General features: G+C 50.7%; 1 protein-coding gene across 1 annotated transcript; it reads left to right on the plus strand.

The window, feature by feature from the left end:
- Window positions 1-538: 538 nt before the first annotated feature.
- On the plus strand, window positions 539-16,006 carry KCNG4 (potassium voltage-gated channel modifier subfamily G member 4). Its single transcript, XM_040254134.1, has 3 exons — window positions 539-651; window positions 3,379-4,138; window positions 15,236-16,006. The coding sequence occupies exons 1-3, from the start codon at window positions 539-541 to the stop codon at window positions 16,004-16,006; spliced, it is 1,644 nt and encodes a 547-aa protein (XP_040110068.1).
- The last annotated feature ends 3,737 nt before the right edge of the window (window positions 16,007-19,743 follow it).

Below are 19,743 nucleotides of genomic sequence, written 5' to 3' on the forward strand. Positions count from 1 at the left end.
GTGGGGACTGGGCCTTGTGGGGCCACAGTGTTAATTTGGGTTACACTTACACACTCACTGCGGGAAACCGATCCAACTGAAGTTGCCATGGTGAGGCAGGGTCTCATGCCCCGCCCTCCCCTTCGTCACTTCCCCAATTCCAGCCTTTTGGATAGAACCCTTGGATTTGGGGCAATACCATTTGAAAACTTCTACCCTGCCTCCAACCCATAAGCTCCTCTGCTCCTGCCTGGATTCCTCCACTGCCCGGGCTGCAGAGAGCCCCCGGAGTCCCCACGCTGCTCCTGCCACCCCCTCCAGGTAGCTTCGGAAGGCTCCGGCTTGGACTTTCTCACTCCCAGATCCTTGCACAGAACTCAGGCTCTGTTCAGGGCACATTCCAGCCAGCAAGTGACCTTGAGCAAGCCTCCTCCTTGGACCTCCAGGCTTCATCTGCAGAATGGAGCCGATAATAACTACTCCCCTCTGGAAGCCAAGAGACCGGGCCTCAGAACCTCTTAAGAAAATTAAGAAGAGCTGGTGTACACTGACCGCCTACATGAGCAAATGCTGTTGCAATTTTAGCCGTCACCATTTCGACTGTCCTCGTTTGACCAGTGAGAAAACTGAGGCCCAGAGAGGTGAAGTCACCGACCAAGGACACACAGCAAGGTAGTGCAGAGTTGAAACCAGGACACAGGCCCTAGAACTGAGCCTCTTCCTCTTTCCCCTGAGTATGCAGCCAAACCCACAGAAGGAGCCTGCCATGTGCCTTGTAGCCAAACCCCCTCTCCTTCACATATTTTTTACATATAAGGAAACTGATGCTCACCTGCCCAAGGTCACCCAGGCACTCACATGGGAGCCAGGGAACCAGGTATGTATGACTCCGAGCTCACGCCCGGTCCTGACCCATCATGTAGGACTCCCACCCAGTGCTCAGATGCTGGGTTTCTCGGAACCTGTCCCAGGCCTGGGCTGGTTAAAAGCAGAAAAAGTTCCTCTTGCAGCCTCTCCCTGAGCACCTCCCCATCATCAACACATCCCCAGGAGCTTCAGGATGCCAGGGACAGATAAAGGCAGACACCCCAGCCCCTGGCTGCCCTCCACCCCTTCCGAGTTCTGCTCCTCCTTGGCGGGGAGGGATGACAGCCCTCCTTGCCTTCCAGGCGGTTGGCGGAGCAGCGGCTGCTGTTCCTGCCTGCTGCCTGGCTGATGGAGAGATTATTTCTAAGCCCTTCCCATTCCTGCCCCCCCTTCTCTTGCAGGACCACACTGGCTGTCCCCGTGGGACTCAGTGCAGAGCCTGCCGCTGAAGCAGGACAGCTGGCCCAGCTTCCTCCCAGCACAAACCCCTCAGACCCTCACCTCTCATGGGGAAAGGGGCTTCTAGGTCCTTTCAAAAAAAACAACCCACCCCACTCCTCTTGGGCTTTTCTGCAGCTGCGGGAGAGAGAGAGATGCAGAATGAATGGACTTCTGGTTTCTGAAGGAGGCAAGAAAGAAAGGTTGAAAACTAACTCAGCCAGAAACTGCTGTGTTTGGGATTTTTCTTTTCTTCCCCTTCATCTTCACCACAAACCCGTCTCTTCCCTGGGCATCAAGACATGGGCTCCCTTTGCCTTGCCCGGCAGAGAGACAGCTGGAAATAGGCTTCCTGAGACAGGAGGGTGAGTTAAACTTCAGGGGAAGAAGTTAGTATTTGCTGCGGGGGTTGGGGGTATCCAGGATGCTCTTAAACATCCCTTCCAAAGCTCTGCTTTGAGTGAATGCCTTTCCCATGCTCTGGAGGAGGTTTGTGTGCCGGCTCTTCCTGGGGGGCCATGGGTTACAAAGTTAGGTTTGTGCAATGAATGAAGAAAGGAAAGTTGGGGGGGGGGTTCTAGAAAGAGACCCTACTGGGAGACAGAGTCCCGGGTTGCACTGGGACTCACCATGTGACCTTGGATGAGTCACTTCAGCCCTCAGGCTCTGGCTTTTTCACTGGGAAAACAAGAAGGCTTGGGAAGGCTCCCTTGATTTCAAAATACTCTTTTCTCCGCAGGCTGCTCTTCGTTTTCTGGCTGTACGTTGTAAATGAAGTAATGCACGCAGAATAACAGACCATTGTGTGCTGAGCAAGTGTGAAATGCATAGGCTGTGATTCAACTCTTCGCTGCCTGCTGGAATCCAACTGGCTCTGAAATTGAGAAAACTTTTATTTCCATTCAGCCACTGAGTTTTCCTCTTGATTGGAGTGCATCTTGGAATGTAAGGTTATAGATGCTTCGGAAGCAGCTCTGGCTAGAATGAATAGCACAGAAAACAGTTGTGGGAGGCAGAGGATGAGAAATATTGTGGCGATGACTTTCTTTAATGCATGGGCTAAATCTGAAATCCTTCCTCTAAGTCAAGCATCCCAAACAGGTCTGAAACGGAGAGAGCATTAGAGGTGCCTTCATTTTACAGATGACGAGACCAAAGCCCAGAGAGGGGGAGTAACTGATGCAAGGTCACACAGCAAGGTGGCTGAGACAAGCAGCCCATGAACATGGAGGAGCGCTGTCATTGATAGCAAAGTCCTCTAAGTGGGAAAGCAAGTAAGAGGGCTGAGGCAATGGTTGTGGAGCTTCTCCTGGGAGTCAGATGCTGTGCCAAGCACAGTTCCTCGTTACTTAACTTTTCTGGGCCTCAGTTTCCTCATCTGTAAAATGGAGATATTAATGTCTACCTCAGGGGGTTGTTGAGATGACTTATCATAGGAAGGGCATGCGGATCAGTGCCTGGCATGTCAGAAGCATCTAGAAGGGTGCTTAATATACACCTCATATGTATTATTGCCTGTAACCCTCACTGTACCCAGTGAGGTGGGCACCCAAACTGCCCCAGCTGAGCAAGTGAAGCAAAGGGTTCAGCGAGGCTGAGAAACCCAGCTGGGGTGGCAGTCTGTAAGGGATTACAACCCGGCAGTGAACTTGAGAACCTTTTACACTCTTAAGCTCTATTTTCAATAACTATACTTAGCAAGGTTGGGTGAGTCCTGTCATTGGCATAAGGATTGCTGAGAACAGAGAGGTTAAGCTGCAGGCCCAAGATCACACAGTCTGGAAGTGACACAGCTCTGACTTGTCCAGCTCGGGACCGAGCTCCCCGAGTCCCAGGCCACCTAATGCCTGTTCCAGGGAGATTCTTCTGAGATATAAATAAATGCTCCATCAGAGAAGGGATGTCATCAAGTCCTTTCCTACACTGATAGATCCCAGGTGCATAGTAGGTGCTCAGTAAATCTTTGCTAGATGAAAGATTAAAGGGATAAAGAATGCAGATGTGGGAATGCAGACATGAGGCAATGCGATCTAGGACTCTGCCCTGAGACTGACATCTCCTTCCTTCTCTTGCTCTTGTCCCTTCCGGCGCCAGGACTTCCGCAATATCCATGCCTTCCCGAGACAGGGGCCTGCATGCCGGACACCATCACTTCCGCTCCTGCAGCCCTTTGAGTCCCTTCTTGTCGGGCCCCGTGGAGCCGCCGTCCATCAAGGGCATTTACTACCGCAGGGCCCGGAAGGTGGGCGCGCTGGACGCCTCCACGACCGTGGACCTGAAGAAGGAGATGCTGGTCAACGTAGGGGGCCGGCGGTACCTGCTCCCGTGGAGCACGCTGGACGAGTTCCCGCTGAGCCGCCTGAGCAAACTCCGCTTCTGCCGGAGCCACGAGGAGATCGCGCAGCTCTGCGATGACTACGATGAGGACAACCAGGAATTCTTTTTCGACCGGAGCCCCAGCGCTTTTGGGGTGATCGCGAGCTTCCTGGCTGCCGGCAAGCTGGTCCTCCTCCGGGAGATGTGCGTGCTGTCTTTCCAGGAGGAGCTGACCTACTGGGGCATCGAAGAAGCCAACCTGGAGAAGTGCTGCTTGCGGACGCTGCTGCGGAAGCTGGACGACCTGGCCGAGCTGCGCCGGGAGGAGGCCCTGCAGCGGCAGCGGGAGGCCGGGCGGCCCACCGTGCACACGTCCCGCTGGGGGCTCTACATGAGCCGGCTGCGTGAGATGGTGGAGAACCCGCAGTCTGGGCTCCCCGGGAAGGTCTTCGCTTGTCTGTCCATCCTCTTCGTGGCCACCACAGCGGTCAGCCTGTGCGTCAGCACCATGCCCGACCTGAGGGCGGAGGAGGACAAGGTGAGTGGTCCATGGCTCCATCAGGCGCGGGTGCCCAGGACCCCTGGGACGGGGGGCCCACGAAAACGTTTTCAGGTCTTTTCAGACCAGAAGGCAAGAAATGAATATGATCCAGTGTGGACTGTGTTCATTTTCAGACCAAGGCAGTTGTAAAAGATATTTTATACATTTTTTGTTTTTTGAGAAAGAAGCACATGAAGGGGACCCATGAAAGTCAGGAGGGGCCCTGCCCCTGAGAGCAAACGCTGGACATTGTGGTCTTAATGGGCAGAGCTGGCCCAGCCCTGCCTCTCCTAGCTCTGTGAGCCGAGAGAATCGCTCCAACCTCTCTGAGCCTCAGTTTCCTCCTCCATGAGACACCTGACATCAATGTGAAGGTTCACACACTCAGTGCACCCATCGTGTGTTAACTGAGCAGACGTTCTGTGCTGAGCAGTAGACCAGGTTCAGATTCCCTACCTCCTTAAGCCAACCTTCTCATGGGCATCTCAGCTCTGACATTCCATTGGTAGAGGAATAAACTAAGGCTCAGGGCACTTAGCTTCTTTGGAGTAATCTAGCGAAGATGCCGATGACAGAAGAGATCCTCAGTCCTCATTCCTGACCCTCCCAGTCAGTCCCTCCCTCCAGGGAACTCATGGAAGAGTCAGTCTAGAAGTGACCCTGCCCCAAGAGGCCAGAGCAGAAACATTTGCTTGCCCACTCCTGCCCTCTCTGGTAGCTCAGTGGTAAAGAACTGTCTGCCAATGCAGGAGCTATAAGAGATGTGGGTTTGATCCCTGGGTTGGGAAGGTCCCCTGGAGGAGGGCATGGCAACCCACTCCAGTATTCTCACCTGGAGAATCCCACGGACAGAGGGATCACAGAGAGTTGGACATGACTGAAGTGACTTAGCAGGCCCTGTCTTTCCGGGAAGCTGTGAGATAACCCTCCTCCCCACCCCCACCACATACCCCAAGGGGCCAGATGGTCTGAAATGTGAGTTAAAAACCTAGCATTTTTTTGGGAAGGTTATTGGAGAGCTTCAAACTGAGAATTGGACTGTTTCCTAAGTGAAAATGTTGCTCTATAATCCTCCATGGCTCCCCATCACCTGACTCATGGAGCTTACATTACAGCAGAGAGCGCGCCGATCATTAAAACATATACATAAGGTTATGCAGGCTGTGGATGGTTTATAACCAGTGTCATTGACCTAAGTTTTCTTCCCTTAAACCTGTATTCCAGGGACGATCAGAGAAGTTTCCAGATAGAGAGGACATAGAAATAGAACCAGTCAGTGCTTCACACTGAGTAGGCTCTCAATAAATACTTGTTCAATAAAGTATCTTGCCCAATCTATACATGTTATGTTATAAAGCAAATCAACCAAAATGTTTTGACTTTCAGACAGCTTTTTTCCCCATAGAGAGGACTGTAGCTCTAATTGTGGACTTTTTTTTTTTTCATTCTTTAGCACAAAATTATGTGATTTAAGAATTTTCTTGTTCACTGAAATATTCACGTGTGGACACTGCAGTTGAAAGATTAGGACAAAGTAAGGAGCCTCAATCTCCTATGCTCCAAGGTTGCCCTGGATCCTAGTTGCTGAAGAAGGACTCCTGGATTTTTCACAAGCCTGTTCCTCTGAGGGATTTTCAGGGAGCCAGGATTTAGACTGTGCAGAGAGACAAGCTCTTTACAAAGCCTAATGCTTTTAAAATTACCCAGGGTATGAACCCAGATTGGTGTGACAGGGACCTGGAAAATTCAATTAGAGGTGAGTGAGAATCCTGCAGAAGCCGTTTCTGCTCATGGATTGAGAGAGGTGGTGTTCCCAGTCCAGTCGCAAGCTCCGTGCAACTGGGAAGCCACCACTGGGTGCTCTGCCTAGAGAGGGGCCACGAGGCCCTGCCCTCCAAAAAAAAAAAAAAAAAAGTGTGTGTGTATTTAGCTGTTCTGATGGTAATTCAGAGAGCCTGGAGGTTGAAGACCAGGCGGGCTTTGTTCTTTCAAACCATGCCCTTACATTTACATAAAAAGATGATGTTCTTTCTCGGCCACACATGCCTGGTATTTTGTATTTGGCCTCTGGACATCAGTCTGAAAGCAGCGATTCAGCCCCCGCTGCAAAGCTGGGCTGCTGCTCCTGGGGACAGGCACTGCCCTTGAGGTGTGGGGGCCCAAGTTGTTGTCCCAAGGGGACATGACCCACAGAACTCCTCCATCAAACATAGAGAAGGTGTCACCCTGGGATGGAGAATCAGCACACATGCAAAGAAAACACTTTCCTTCCCTTTTTCTTCTAGCTTCTTACAGCAATATCCCTTAAGTAAACTTGGCAGTTGAGGAGCAAGGTCTGTGCCCAAGATTGCAAATTAAAATGGAAGAGGGGGGAAGTAGATGGACAGGAAGGACCAAGCCAAGTACCTAAAGCCCCTCCGGAAGCATGTGGACTTTGCTGGGTTCCCTGGCGGAGCTCAGCCCCAAAGGAATGAGAGAACTGATGCTTATTAAGTGTCCTTCAGGAGGCTGGCATTGGACAGGATGGACTTAATCTTTGTAACAGCTTAAGGAAATGGATGCTGTAGCTACGACCATTTTGCAGGTAAGGAAACTGAGGCTCAGGGAAGTTTTATCACTTTCCTAAGCTCAAAGTAAGAAAGTGGCACAGCCAGGATTTGAGCTCACCTCCACCTTGCTCCAGAACCTGATCCCTCATGACAGAACCTTCTTCTAACCCTCCTGGGTTTGAATCTTGGTTTTACCCCTCAGGAGCTCAGTGATCTCAAGAAAGTCACTTACCTTCTTTGAGCCTCAGTTTCCTTATCTGTAAAATGGGGATGCTGTTAGCCCTTTCCTCAGGGGATTATAGTGAGAATTAAAAGAGTAATATTCGTGTAACATGATTGGAACAATACCAACACATAAGAAGTGCTCAGAAATATTAGTCATCATCATTATTCACTTATCTGGTGCTATTTAACAGGAAGTCATCACATTTATCCTTTTATTCATTCATCAACAGTCATCTGTGCCAACTAAATCCACTCATCTAGATGGTACATATCAGACAAATTCCTCACTTTCCTGGAGCTTGTATTCTGAACATCCCAGCTCCATTTTTAAAGTTCACATAATGTAAAATTAACCATCTTAAAGTGAACAATTCAGTGGCATTTAGCAAAATGCATAATGCTATCCAGCCAACACCTCTATCAAATTCCAATATATTTCTTTAAAAAAAAAAACTTTCCTTTTAAGTTCCAGTATATTTCGAAGAGAAAAACCTGGGCCAATCAGGCAGCCACTCCCCACCTCCACACACAGCCACTGGCAACCACCAGGCCGCTTTCCATCTCCTCGGATTTTCCTGTTCTAGACGCTTCTTATAATGGAACCCTACAATATGTGGCCTTTTGTTTCTGGCTTCATTCACTCCATATAATGTGTTCAAGGTTCCTCTGTGTTGTAGCCTGTGTCGGTACTGCACTGCTTTTAAGGGCCGCATAATATTCCACTGTCTGTAAATGTCAGTGTGTTTGTCCATCTGTCCGATGATCAGTTCCTCAGATTCTTTGCTTCCCTCTGCCGGAGTCCTCTGCCACGGTTGTCAGCCCTACCATTCAGCCCTAGTGCCCTGTTCGAATAGCCCCTGCCCAGCATCTCTGCTGGTCAGAACACCTTGTCCTCACTCTGGAGGAAGCTGCAGGTCACCGGGCAGCTACAGCTGAACTCTTGGTCCTTTCATCTTGACCCCCTCCTCCCTCCTTTCTGCTACCTGGCTCTGCCCTGCGACAAGCCCCTTTGTCTCTGTGCCTCTATTTCTTCACCTGCAAATGAGGATAATGGCACACCTGCTCAGACGGAGCCCTAGGACCGATGGTCTAGTTCTCCTGCGTGGGCACAGAGCCAGCACTGGCTGTTTTCCCCCACCTCTGGGACCGCTCAGGACCTTCCCACATGCGCATCTGCTTTGCTCCTTATGCTCTCTCCCAGCTCTCAGAGCCTCAGGGGATAAGCACAGGCATGTGCTCTCCCATCCCCCCACCCCCATCCCCCTGCCCTCATTTTAGCTTCCACTTCCGCCCAGAGGCATGCTTGGGACTTCGGGGATGTTGAGAAGGGACACACTCCGGGTAGCAGCTTTGCAAAGCTCCCCGGGTGGGGGCGGAGCCACCAGGGGGCTGAGGGTAGGACCTCCGGGCTCTGTGTCTCCCACCCCCTCGTGCCCTGTGCTGTGCCCCCACTCTCACGGGGACTGGGAAGGAAGGCATAGAGATTTTTAACGATCAGGTGGATCCCTGGGGGTCCCTTGCTGGAAGAATTCTCTCCTGCTGTGGTTGCAACTCACCTTTTGGGCTGCAGGCACCCCCTCCCCCACCTTGGATAAAAAGCCTCCCGCTGGAGCCAGCATCTCCTCCTCCATGGTCCTCCTTTCTTGGACCATGAATCAGCTCTGTATAGTACTGCCCACTCTCTGTAGCTTCTCTGTGTTCAGTGACGTTTGGTGATGGCTTTAGAAAAGTCTTCTTAACTTGCTTTGGGGAGTTTGGGGTTTCCTCGCCCCCAGCTGAGTCTCCAACAAGCACCAATCCCCATTTCCTGGATGGGGGCCCCCCTCTCCTGAGTACATGCTTCATGCTGTCCCTCGTGCCTCACCATGCTCCCCTGGTGTCTGGAGTGTTCAATTCCTAACCTGCCCCTGCTTGCTCCACACCCTCCTCAGAGCTCTCAGGGTTTCTGTTCAAGGTGGGGCGGGGGAGGGAGAGGACCATGGAAGAGGCCCAAAGGAGAGGAGGGTGGCAGAGAGAGACCTGGCTCTCGCAAGGCATGAGTCAGCACCGCCAGCACCCCGAGACTAGGACCAGAGGCACAAATGATGGAATTCATGGCCAGGAGGAAGAAAAGGGAGGGAGACGGAAATGCTGAATGGAGCTGTGAGACCAGCATTGAGCTAAGAGGGTCAGACTGGCTGTGTTCCCAAAGGGGAGCTGGCAGGTGTTGCCATGAGAGAGACAAAGGGTGCAAGGGAGGCTGCAAGGTCAAGACTCTGGCCCTGAGTCCCCCCCAGATGGAACTTCTAGAACTGGCCCTGGCTGTACCTGCAGCCGTCTGCCGGACAGCCTGTCCAGATGGTCCCTCAGGGACAGTGGCTCTGTCCTCAGAAAGCCCCATCCACCCCCTGACCCCAAAGCCCTGCAGAGCAGCTCTGCTCCGGAGCTCTGGGGAAGGACGGGCAAGACTGGGCCACCCGCTTCACCGTGCCCAGACTGATGGAGCCACTCAAACTCGGGTTTCTTTTTTATTGTGATATAATATACCATCTAATGTTCATCCTTTTAAGGTGCACAAATCAGTGACTTTTTTAGTATGCAGTTGTGCAACCATCCCCACTAATTCCAGAACATTTTTATCACCCTAAAGAGCAAACTTGCACATACTTCTGGTTACTCCCCATCCCCCGCTGCTTTCCACCAGCCCCAGGTGTCTGTGAATGTATTTTCTATCTTCATGAATTTGCCTTTTCTGGGCACTTTATTCAGTTCAGTCCCTCAGTCATGTCTGAATCTTTGTGACCCCATGGACTGCAGCACACCAGGCTTCCCTGTCCATCACCAACTCCTGGAGTTTGCTCAAACTCATGTCCATCATGTCGGTAATGCCATCCAACCATCTCATCTTCTGTTGTCCCCTTCTCCTCCTGCCTTCAATCTTTCCCAGCATTAGAGTCTTTTCCAATGAGTCAGTTCTTCGCATGAGATAACCAAAGTACTGGAGCTTCAGCTTCAGTATCAGTCCTTCCAATGGCACTTTATAGATACAGAATAATATAATATATGGTCTCTTACGTAGGCTTCTTCCATTGAGCATAAGGTTTTCAAGGTTCATCAGCTTTGTAGCACATGTCAGAACTTCCTTTTCATGGCTGAATAGTATTCCATCGTATGGACAGACCATAGTTTGTTTATTCATTCATCTGTTGTTGAGCATTTCATTTCTTTCCACTTTTGGGCTGCTATCGATCACACCACTCCGAATCTTCATGTACAAGTTTTGTTTGTGTGCAGGTAGGTTTTCAGTTCCTTGAAGTATACACTTGGCAGCAAAATTGCTTAGTCATATAGCAAATGTATGTTTAAGTTCTCAAGGGACCACCCATCTGTTTTCCACAACAGCTGTACCACTTTATATTCCCACCAGCAACGTTTGGGGGGCAGATTCTAATTTCTCCACAGCCTCAGCAACACTTGTGTGTTTTTATCCAAGTATTACTGCTTTACTGTATATTAGGGGTACAACAGAGTGATTCGACATTTTTCTCCCTTGTACTCAATTTAAAGATATTGTTATAAAATTGCAGCTGTATTCTTTGTGCTATATATCACTTCCTTGTATCTTATTTATTTTATACCTAGTAGTTTGTACCTATTAATCCCCTGACACTTAATTTTTGTCCTTACAATCACAGCTGTCCTGGTGAGGGTGGAGTGGTATCTCATTGTGCTTTTGATTTCCAACTCTGATTTAAAAAAAAAAAAATCTTTTCATGATGGAAAATTTGGGGCATTTGCAGAGTAAATAGAATAATCTAACGAACCCCTAATTACTACCCATGACTCAGCCTTCCAGACTGTCAAGAGCCTGCCACTCGGGTTCTCTCTCTCCAACCCCTCCCACCTCCAATTGTTTAGCATTGTGATCATTTACTTTATTGTTATTTTACAGTTTTATGGGATAAATTTACATACATTGAAATGCACAAGTCTTAGCTGTCAGATGTAACAAAGGGGGCACACCCATGCCACCCACAGCCCTGGTTGGTATGGAATATTCCTATCACCCCAGGATGTTCTTTCAGGTTCTTTTGCAGTCTTCCCTATCCCATCCAGAGGCGGCTGCTGTTTCTGTGATTCTGTCCACCTCCCGTGAGTTTTGCCTGCTCTTGGACTTCACCCGGATGGAAACATCATCACCCCTCATCTGCCTGTGCCATTGGTCATGTTGTCATACCGTTCACCCCTCCAGCCTTCCCAGGGCTGCTCATGTTTCTCTTCATTGCAGGAGGGAATCAGAGCACCCCTCATTCCCACCAGGGACAAGTGCCCCCATGAAGGTGACCAAGCACCCTGGTTTGCCCAGGACTGAGGGGGGACTTTCTGGTGACCTGGAACTTCATGTTGCTCAATCTGGAAAGTTTGGGCACACCAGGATGAGTGGTCCATCCTACCTGCAGAATACAACCAAAAACCACCTCAGAGAAGGTGACTTTCTCCTTTCCTTCTGTTCTAGTTTTCCTCAGATACTGACTGGCCTGGAAATCATTTTCTCAGCTCGAGCCCTGTAAATCCCTACCACCCCAACACCGGCTGCTCGTAGGGCATTTCTCTGAGGACGAGTGCCGGGAGGTTGGTTTAGGATGCAGAGCTGAGCAGCAATGCAGGGGTGGCTCTGCACAGCACTTGCTGCAGTGCAGGGAGATGGCCGGCGAGAGGTGGGTGGCTCATGCCTGGAATATCCAAAAGCTGGCACCAGAGGCAGAGGGAGGAGGGCCCACAGAGCCTTCTCTGCCTCCCAGGAGTCACCTTCCTGAACTACAGGGTCACTGGTCTGGGGAGATTATTCCCAGGCAACCCAAGACTCTTACCCCAAAGGGAAAACTCCCCGAATGTCAGCAATGAAAGGGGCCTTATAGACAGAATCTGGCCCAGTCTGAAAAACTTCCAGGTGCCTCTGAGTCAACAGGAGGCCTTGCCAAAATGCAGATTCCTGGGCCACCCTCCAGGGCTTTGATTTTGTGATGTGAGCCCCAGAACCCACATTTGTAACAAGCACTCTGGGGGATTCTGCCGCAGGGGTTATGAATCGGCTTTGAGAAATGCCGATTCTGTCCCACCCTCTTTATCAGGAGGTAAAGCCCAGAAAGGGGCAGTGACCACCGAAAGGTAACAGAGCAAGTTCATAGCAGGACTGGGGAATCAGGATCCAAAACTCCTGAACTTTGCAGAACCCCCAAGCAAACCCCAGGCAGTCATGGCAAAGAACTCTTGTGTTCTGGAGAATTTCCTCCACTTCTTATAGAATTCAGGATAGGAGAAGGTATAGTTACCCTTCAACTGAGTGGGCAGACTGTCTGCGACCAGTGGGTCATCTTGTACAGGCAGCTGCCATGTTTTGTGTACCTGTAGCAGTAGCAGCCTGCTAACTACTTCTCCTGCATTATTCCGATTGGTCACAGCTCTCCCAGGGCAGAGAAACAACAGTCCAGGGGGGATGAAGGAGTTGCCTAAGCAGGTGGAAGTGAACCTGAGTCACAGACACTCTAGACTCCAAGCCCTCAACCGCACCCTCACCAACTCCCACCTCTTGGATCAGAGAGGGCAGGGGAGAGAGCTACCCGACTCAGGACTGGTGAATAGAGATCAGGACAGTCCAGCCCCCTTTTCCCTCCAAAGGTCAGACACAAAGAACATTTCAATTTAGCATTCCCGTGAGCCCAGGCACTGGAAATAATTCCTTTTTCCACCTCAGAGGTTTTTAATCCAAAGAAAACCGCAGTTGTCAATGTGTTGCTTTTCACTTAGTCAACTGGCTTCAGCCATTCATTCCCTCATAGATACAGATGCCAGAGACCTAGACATAGATGGAGATGGAGATAATGCAGGGGTAGATGCAGACCAAGAGGGAGATATAGATGATATACATATAGTCGTAATGTTTAGAGTCAGGTTCTCAACTCTGGCTTCCCATGAGAATCATTGATGGGGCTTCTGGAAAGTTCTACCACTCAGGCTCAAACCTAGATGTCCCAGCCTGGACATCAGGATTTTTCAAAGCCCCCCCAGGTGATTCTAACAGGCACAGTCAAGGCTGAGAACCACTATACTAGAAACAGAGCTTCTCCAAACTTATTGTGTGCATAAATTATTGTTAAAATGTAGATTCTGCAGCTCCCAGGGGAGGCTTATGCTTTTGGTTCCAGGACACACTTTCAGTGGCAGAAGGACTAGCGGAAGTCTCTACTGGGGGCTGGGGTAGGGGTGTGAATGACACAGGGAGGAAGCCACGGGAGCCCCACCTGGCTGGGATCTCTTGGGAAGGAAATAGTTACAATCTGCATCACAGGTGGCATCCTCTGCCCTCCCCACCCACCCACCCCTAGCCTCCAAGGCCCCAGAAACCACAGCTGCTTCTCTGGTCTTTATCTCCAAAGTCTAGCATGGGACCTGGCACAGGGTGAGCCCTCTATGCATTGTTTTTTTTTTTTTTTAAGTAATTTTATTTATTTATTTGTGGCTGCGCTGGGTCTTCACTGCTACATGGGCTTTTCTCTAGCTGCAGCGAGTAGGGGCTACTCTCTATTCACAGTTCTAGTGCACAGGCTTCTCACTGCAGCAGCTTCTCTTATCGTGGAGCACGGGCTCCAGGGCACAGGCTCAGCAGTTGCGACAAATGGGCTTTTGTTGCTCCACAGCATGTGGGATCTTCCTGGACCAGGGATCAAACCCACATCCTCTGCATTGGCAGGTGGATTCTTTACCACTGAGCCATCAGACAAGCCCGCCCTCCATGTGTTTTGTTGGATGAATGAATGAGGGATCGTGTGCAAAGAAGTTACAAAATAGTCTGTAGTCTCCGGGAGACCATCTCCTCCGAATGTAGACTCAGGCAAGTTATTTCAGTGCTCAGAATCATTTCCTGGACTGTCAGTGAAGCCTGCTCATGGCATCACTGTGGGGCTTAAGTGACGGCACCAGATCGGCACCTGGTACACAGAGCTGCTTATGTTGGTAAAGGAGAAAGCTGGCTGCTGTAACCAAGAGGCTCCACGAGAGAACGGCTTTCAACACAATGTGCTTAGTCACTCAGTCGTGTCCAACTCTTTGTGACCCCATGGACTGTAGCCCTCCAGGCTCCTCTGTCCATGGGGATTCTTCAGGCAAGAATACTGGAGAAGGTTGACATGCCTTCCTCTAGAGGATCTTCCCAACCCAGGGATCGAAGCCAGGTATCCTGCCTTGCAGGCAGATTCTTTACCATCTGAGCCAGCAAGGAAGCCCTTCAACACAATAGACATTGGTTTCTCTCTCACCCAAAGAGGGACCAAGGAGAGTGGGCAGCTCTCATTCTGAGACCCAGGTTTTTCCCACGGTGATGCTTATCCTTCCTGGGGCATCGGTCCCGTCTGCTGGTTCTAAGCTGGGTTGCAGGGCAGGCTGGGTAGTCCCAGCTCACGGGAAGGCGAAAAGAGTGCAAGAACTCACATCCACCACTAAAGTCCTGGAACTGGAGGGGTGGCGCATCACCTCTGTTTTCATTCTGTGGGCAGGGACTTGGTCATTTGGCCACACTTAGCTGCAGGGGAAGCTAAATCAGGTGGTTTCTGATCTAGCTGATTGGCCATGGGCGCAGCTGCAACTTGAGAACTACAATAAAAAGGGAGTTCTGGCGGATGACTAAGAGTCTAAAACAGAGCTCCACTGATATAGAAATACAGATTAATGATAGATGGATAGATAGAATATAAAGACTAGATACTATACAGAGACTATATAGAGAATATATATTTAAATGTTTAATATATAGTATAATGGGCTTCTCAGGGGGCTCAGTAGTAAAGAATGTGCCTGCAATTCAGGAGCTGCAGGAGATACGGGTTCGATCCCTGGGTCCGGAAGATGCCTGGAAGAGGGCATTGCAACCCACTCCAGTATTCTTGCCTGGAGAATCCCACGGACACAGGAGCCTGGTCAGCTACAGTACATAGGGTCCCTAAGAGTCAGACATGACTGAAGTGACTTAGCACACATATATTATATCAATCTATTATGACATATATAACATGTATTCTAAATATTAATACATTATTATTAATAAATATTAATATGTAGTAGTATTTGTTCATATATTAATAGTATATTTAATATATGAAATATAGAGGAAATATATTTAGTATAGACTCAGCATAGCATTTTTAGTAGCGACTGTACATATGGGATCTGTGTATATGAAATCAGTCTCAATATCCGTACAGAGCTCTAGAAATGCTTTCCAGCATGGTTCTCTTGCCATTTCCGGTGCTTCGTCTCTCTACCCTGCGTTTCCTCGCCTCTCCAGGGGGAGTGCTCGCAGAAATGCTACTACATTTTCATCGTGGAGACCGTCTGCGTGGCCTGGTTTTCCCTCGAGTTCTGCCTGCGGTTTGTCCAGGCCCAGAACAAGTGCCAGTTCTTCCAAGGGCCCCTGAACATTATCGATATCCTGGCCATCTTCCCCTACTACGTGTCCCTCGCCGTGACCGACGAGCCCCAGGAGGACGGCGAGCGGCCGGGCGGGAGCTCGTACCTGGAGAAGGTGGGGCTGGCGCTGCGCGTGCTGCGGGCTCTCCGCATCCTCTACGTGATGCGCCTGGCGCGCCACTCGCTGGGGCTGCAGACGCTGGGCCTCACGGTGCGCCGCTGCACGCGCGAGTTCGGCCTGCTCCTCCTCTTCCTGTGCGTGGCCATCACTCTCTTCTCTCCTCTGGTCTACGTGGCTGAGAATGAGTCCGGGCGGGTCCTGGAGTTCACTAGCATCCCGGCCTCCTATTGGTGGGCCGTCATCTCCATGACAACAGTGGGCTATGGAGACATGGTACCCAGCAGCGTGCCGGGCCAGATGGTGGCCCTCAGCAGCATCCTGAGCGGCATTCTCATCATGGCCTTCCCGGCCACGTCCATCTTCCACACCTTCTCGCACTCCTACCTGGAGCTCAAGAAGGAGCAGGAGGAGCTGCAGGCTCGCCTCCGCCGCCTGCAGAAGGCGGCCATGGCCAGCGAACACGAACTCCTGAGGGACGTCAATGACCTGAGCCTGGAGGGCCCTGCCTTGCCCATCGCATACATTTAACTCGAAATCCTCCCCTAAAGATGCCAGACCTTCAGCGCATGGCCCTCGGCTGACATGAGCTGGAGAACACCAGCGCCTGGATCCTCCAGGAGTGTGTTTGTAGAGCTTGGGGGCTCACTCCCAAAGTTGGGAGGGGCTGGAGGCCAAGGATGTTTGGTCGGGTGATTCGTGACCCTCCTGGGCACAGTGGTCCGGGCTGGCCTTATCCATGTCACTTGCCATTTCCTCTCTCCCTGCCCCTCGCTGAGCACATCCAATTTCGCTGGGTTAGGTCTGCCTCCTTTCCTTCCCAGCAGAGTCTTCAACATCCCAGGCTGGATTCCAGATGCCCACAGAACTGAACCTACAGAATTCCATTCCTCCCTTAAGACCCTCTTTCCTGGGCCAACGCACCACCAGGAACTGGAGGGGTCAGTCACTGCAAACCCCTCTGATCCGATCTCTTCACCCAGCCCTACCAGTGGTTCCAGCCGGGGTCAGTGTACTCTCCCATTGCTCACACCACCCATGGCATTTTCCTAAAGCAGCTGCCTCTGCCCAGCTCTGGAAGCCCTTAGCCATGAAGGCAGAACTGCACCTGTGTTAAATCCCACGGTGGGGGCTAGGGGCCCACCATCCCTCCTGACGTGCCTGGGACCTGGGCAGGAGTGCCACTTGCCAGCACAGCGAGCCCTCCTGGGCTCTTGGTGGGACCTTCTCCAATTATCCAGTCCTTGGCTTTGACAGCGGCTAACTCTCTCAGGGCACCCAGTTGTCCCTTGAGAGAACCATTCCTGCTGTTGGTTCCTTTAGCCCTTTGGGGACCTCGGCTTTCCACTCTCAGCTAAACTACCAGAGACGCAGCATAGAAACGAGGGCAGCCTTAGGATCTGCGCCCCCTGCCTGCTCCCCAGATCCCTTGATGCCAGAGGATAAGACCTTCTTTGGCCTATATTTAAACAAATTCATTCACTTAGGGTTAGGTTTCATTCATTAACATGCTTGGTGCTTTGCATCCAGCGTAGGAGACAGAGGTTTGACCAAGTCGTTGGAGATAGCAGTGCATCCTGAGCAGAGGAGAAGGAGCAGTGAGTTTTGGGCAGTTGGCTCATGGAGGGCTTCACAGAGACACAGGAGGGGGTGGATGCAAAGTGTTGTTTTGGAAGACAAAGCTGGAAAGGTGGGCCGGGATGAAATGCTGTGTAGAGGACTTGGACTGTTCAGTAGATGCAGAGGAGACATTGGAGATGCTGGAGGAAGGGGTGATGTGAATGGACTGCATTGTGGATGAAGATGATGGGATGGGCCGCTGGGGGACCAGCTTGGAACAGGGAACAATTGAGCAGTTCAGGCAAGCTGCAAGCGCCTACCTCCCCAATGTCATTAATTGTACAGGTGGTGCCAGGTCCTGGAGTCTCATCTTTTGTTTCCCAGCTGAACACACCTGGGAGAGGCCAGTGACCTCCCACCAGAGGCTCTGCCATGCATTGCTACGTGCCATGGGCTGTAAATCTGCTAAGAAAGAGCACAAGGTTGCAAATGGATGATGGAGAGGAGGTTGTGGACCTCTGGATCTAATGTAGTTCACGTGTAAACATTTCATCGATGGGGACAACCAACCTTCATTTCACTAGTATTTAGTGCAGGCCTACTATGTACTGGACATATGCTTCCCCCTGACCTCAATGCCAGGGTCAGTTTAACCACAGGTGGCTTGGGCAGGGGGCCATCTACACCAGCATCTAGCTTCAAGCTGGCCTTGACCTCATGGGGAGCCCTCATTCCCTTTGATTGCTCTGAGTGCCATCTCAGCTGATGGGCATACATGTCCCCCCATTCCTCTAGCCCCCCAAGAATCAGCAGGGTACTCCCTAGTCCTTCGCAAGATGACATTTCACCAAATAAGCACTCTGCATGGTGGCAGAGTGGCCAGTCAGGGCTTCCCTGGTAGCTCAGCTGGTAAAGAATCTCCCTGCAATGCAGGAGACCCCGGTTTGATTTCTGGGGGTCAGAAAGATCCCCTGGAGAAGGGATAGGCTACCCACTCCAGTATTCTTGGGCTTCCCTGATGGCTCAGACAATAAAGAATCTGCCTACAATGCAGGAGACTTGGGTTCAATTCCTGGGTTGGGAAGATCCCCTGGAGGAGGGCATGGTAACCCACTCCAGTATTCTTGCCTGGAGAATCCCCATAGACAGAGGAGCCTGGCCGGCTATAGTCCACAGGGTCGCTAAGAGTCAGAAATGGCTGAGTGACTAAGCACAGCACAGCACAGTGGCCAGTCACACAGGAAAAATTTTGCCCCTCAGAAAAGCCACCCATGACTTTAGCCCCATCCCTCTCTGTCAGTTTCAGGGGCTGGGCTAAATCTGTGGTTTCCCAACTGGGGTCCCATGAAGATCCTCAGGGCTGCTGCTGTTCCAAGGCACAGCATTTGCAAATAATGATTTTTAAAAGAATGTGCAAATTTCTAGACACCCTCCCCCATTTTAGTCATTGCCCCACTGTGGGGCAAGCTCACCCCAGACCTAGAGTGGCCTACGACCCATATCAGGCTCCACATTGATCATCCCTCTTCTTCTTCTTTTCTCTTACTAAATTTTTGGCCACTGTGCAGCATGTGGGATCTTAGTTCCCCGACCAAGGATCGAACCCTCACCCTTCTCATTAGAAGCAGGGAATCTCCCTGGATCATTAGGGAAGTCCCAGGTCCTCCTCTCTCTTCTGATTGGAGACTTTTTTGTGCTACAAACCTGTGGCAAAAATCCCTCAATTCCACTCAGCCCATTCTGTGACTGGCTCCCACCAAGGCCTCCCTCTTTTCCTGTTTCCCATACTTCGGCATCCAAACAAAAATGTGCCAAGATTAAAAGAAAAATAGTTGAGCCCATCACCAACATTATGAGCCTCTACAGTGTCTCAGTACATGCCCGGTGGAAATTCTTTACCAAATTAGAAGTGGAAAATTGGAATTGATTGCTTGCAAGTGGGGCTTAATTAAAAGCTCTATTTTTCTCTCCCTTCCATGTCCCCTGGGGACTGATCTTGTGTTAGTCTAGCTTGGCAGAGCTGCCTTTCCTTCATGCTGATTGGGTAGAATGGGGGTGACCAGCAGGTTGCTAGGCAGTCTCTTCATCCCCATTGGCTGAAAAGAGTCTCGCGATTCCCAGAAGGGCTTGTTTTTCTTGGAGGCCAATGGGCATGACTGCAGCCAAAAGTTGAAATTTTCCAGCTGAAGGCAAAGAGCAAAGGGCCGTTTGCTTCAAGTCACTTCCATGTGGCTCCACAGGTGGGGCTTGACTCACTGATTCTGTTTTCATGGCTTTTAGGACTGGAAGGCCCATTAGAAGACGGTTTAAGCAGGTGGTTACCATGGGGTATCTGTGAACCTCTTGAGATTATGTACATCTCAAAATGCACAGCTTTGAACAACGGTCCAGTGACATTGATCAACCCTCAAGGGAATCCATGACCCCTGAGAAAGGACAAGAAGTTAAGTAAATCGACTTCTGCATTTTAAGATGGAGCGACCAAGGCTCAGAGAGGGAAAGCCACCTACCCAAGGCCACACAGCCAGTTCATTTAGTTAGATCCGAGTATCCTGATTACCAGCAGAACACTCTTTCTATTAATAGTATATCAGCTCTTAGGTTCATCAGACACTGTACTTGAGACTGCAAAGAAACTGTTCAAAACAAGATTGTAACACGTTGCCTTGTACCCTGAGCAGGGTAAGGAGAGTCCTCTTGGGGCCTCT

This window comes from Oryx dammah, unplaced genomic scaffold (genome assembly GCF_014754425.2).
Source record: "Oryx dammah isolate SB20612 unplaced genomic scaffold, SCBI_Odam_1.1 HiC_scaffold_13, whole genome shotgun sequence".
NCBI lineage: Eukaryota > Metazoa > Chordata > Mammalia > Artiodactyla > Bovidae > Oryx > Oryx dammah.

Excerpts from the sequence above, each read along its gene's own strand:
- KCNG4 (XM_040254134.1), top strand. The coding sequence starts at position 539 with ATGAGCAAATGCTGTTGCAATTTTAGCCGTCACCATTTCGACTGTCCT. Across the intron at positions 652-3,378 it reads GACCAAGGACACACAGCAAG|GACTTCCGCAATATCCATGC; the intron begins GTAGTGCAGAGT and ends TTCCGGCGCCAG. Across the intron at positions 4,139-15,235 it reads TGAGGGCGGAGGAGGACAAG|GGGGAGTGCTCGCAGAAATG; the intron begins GTGAGTGGTCCA and ends TCGCCTCTCCAG.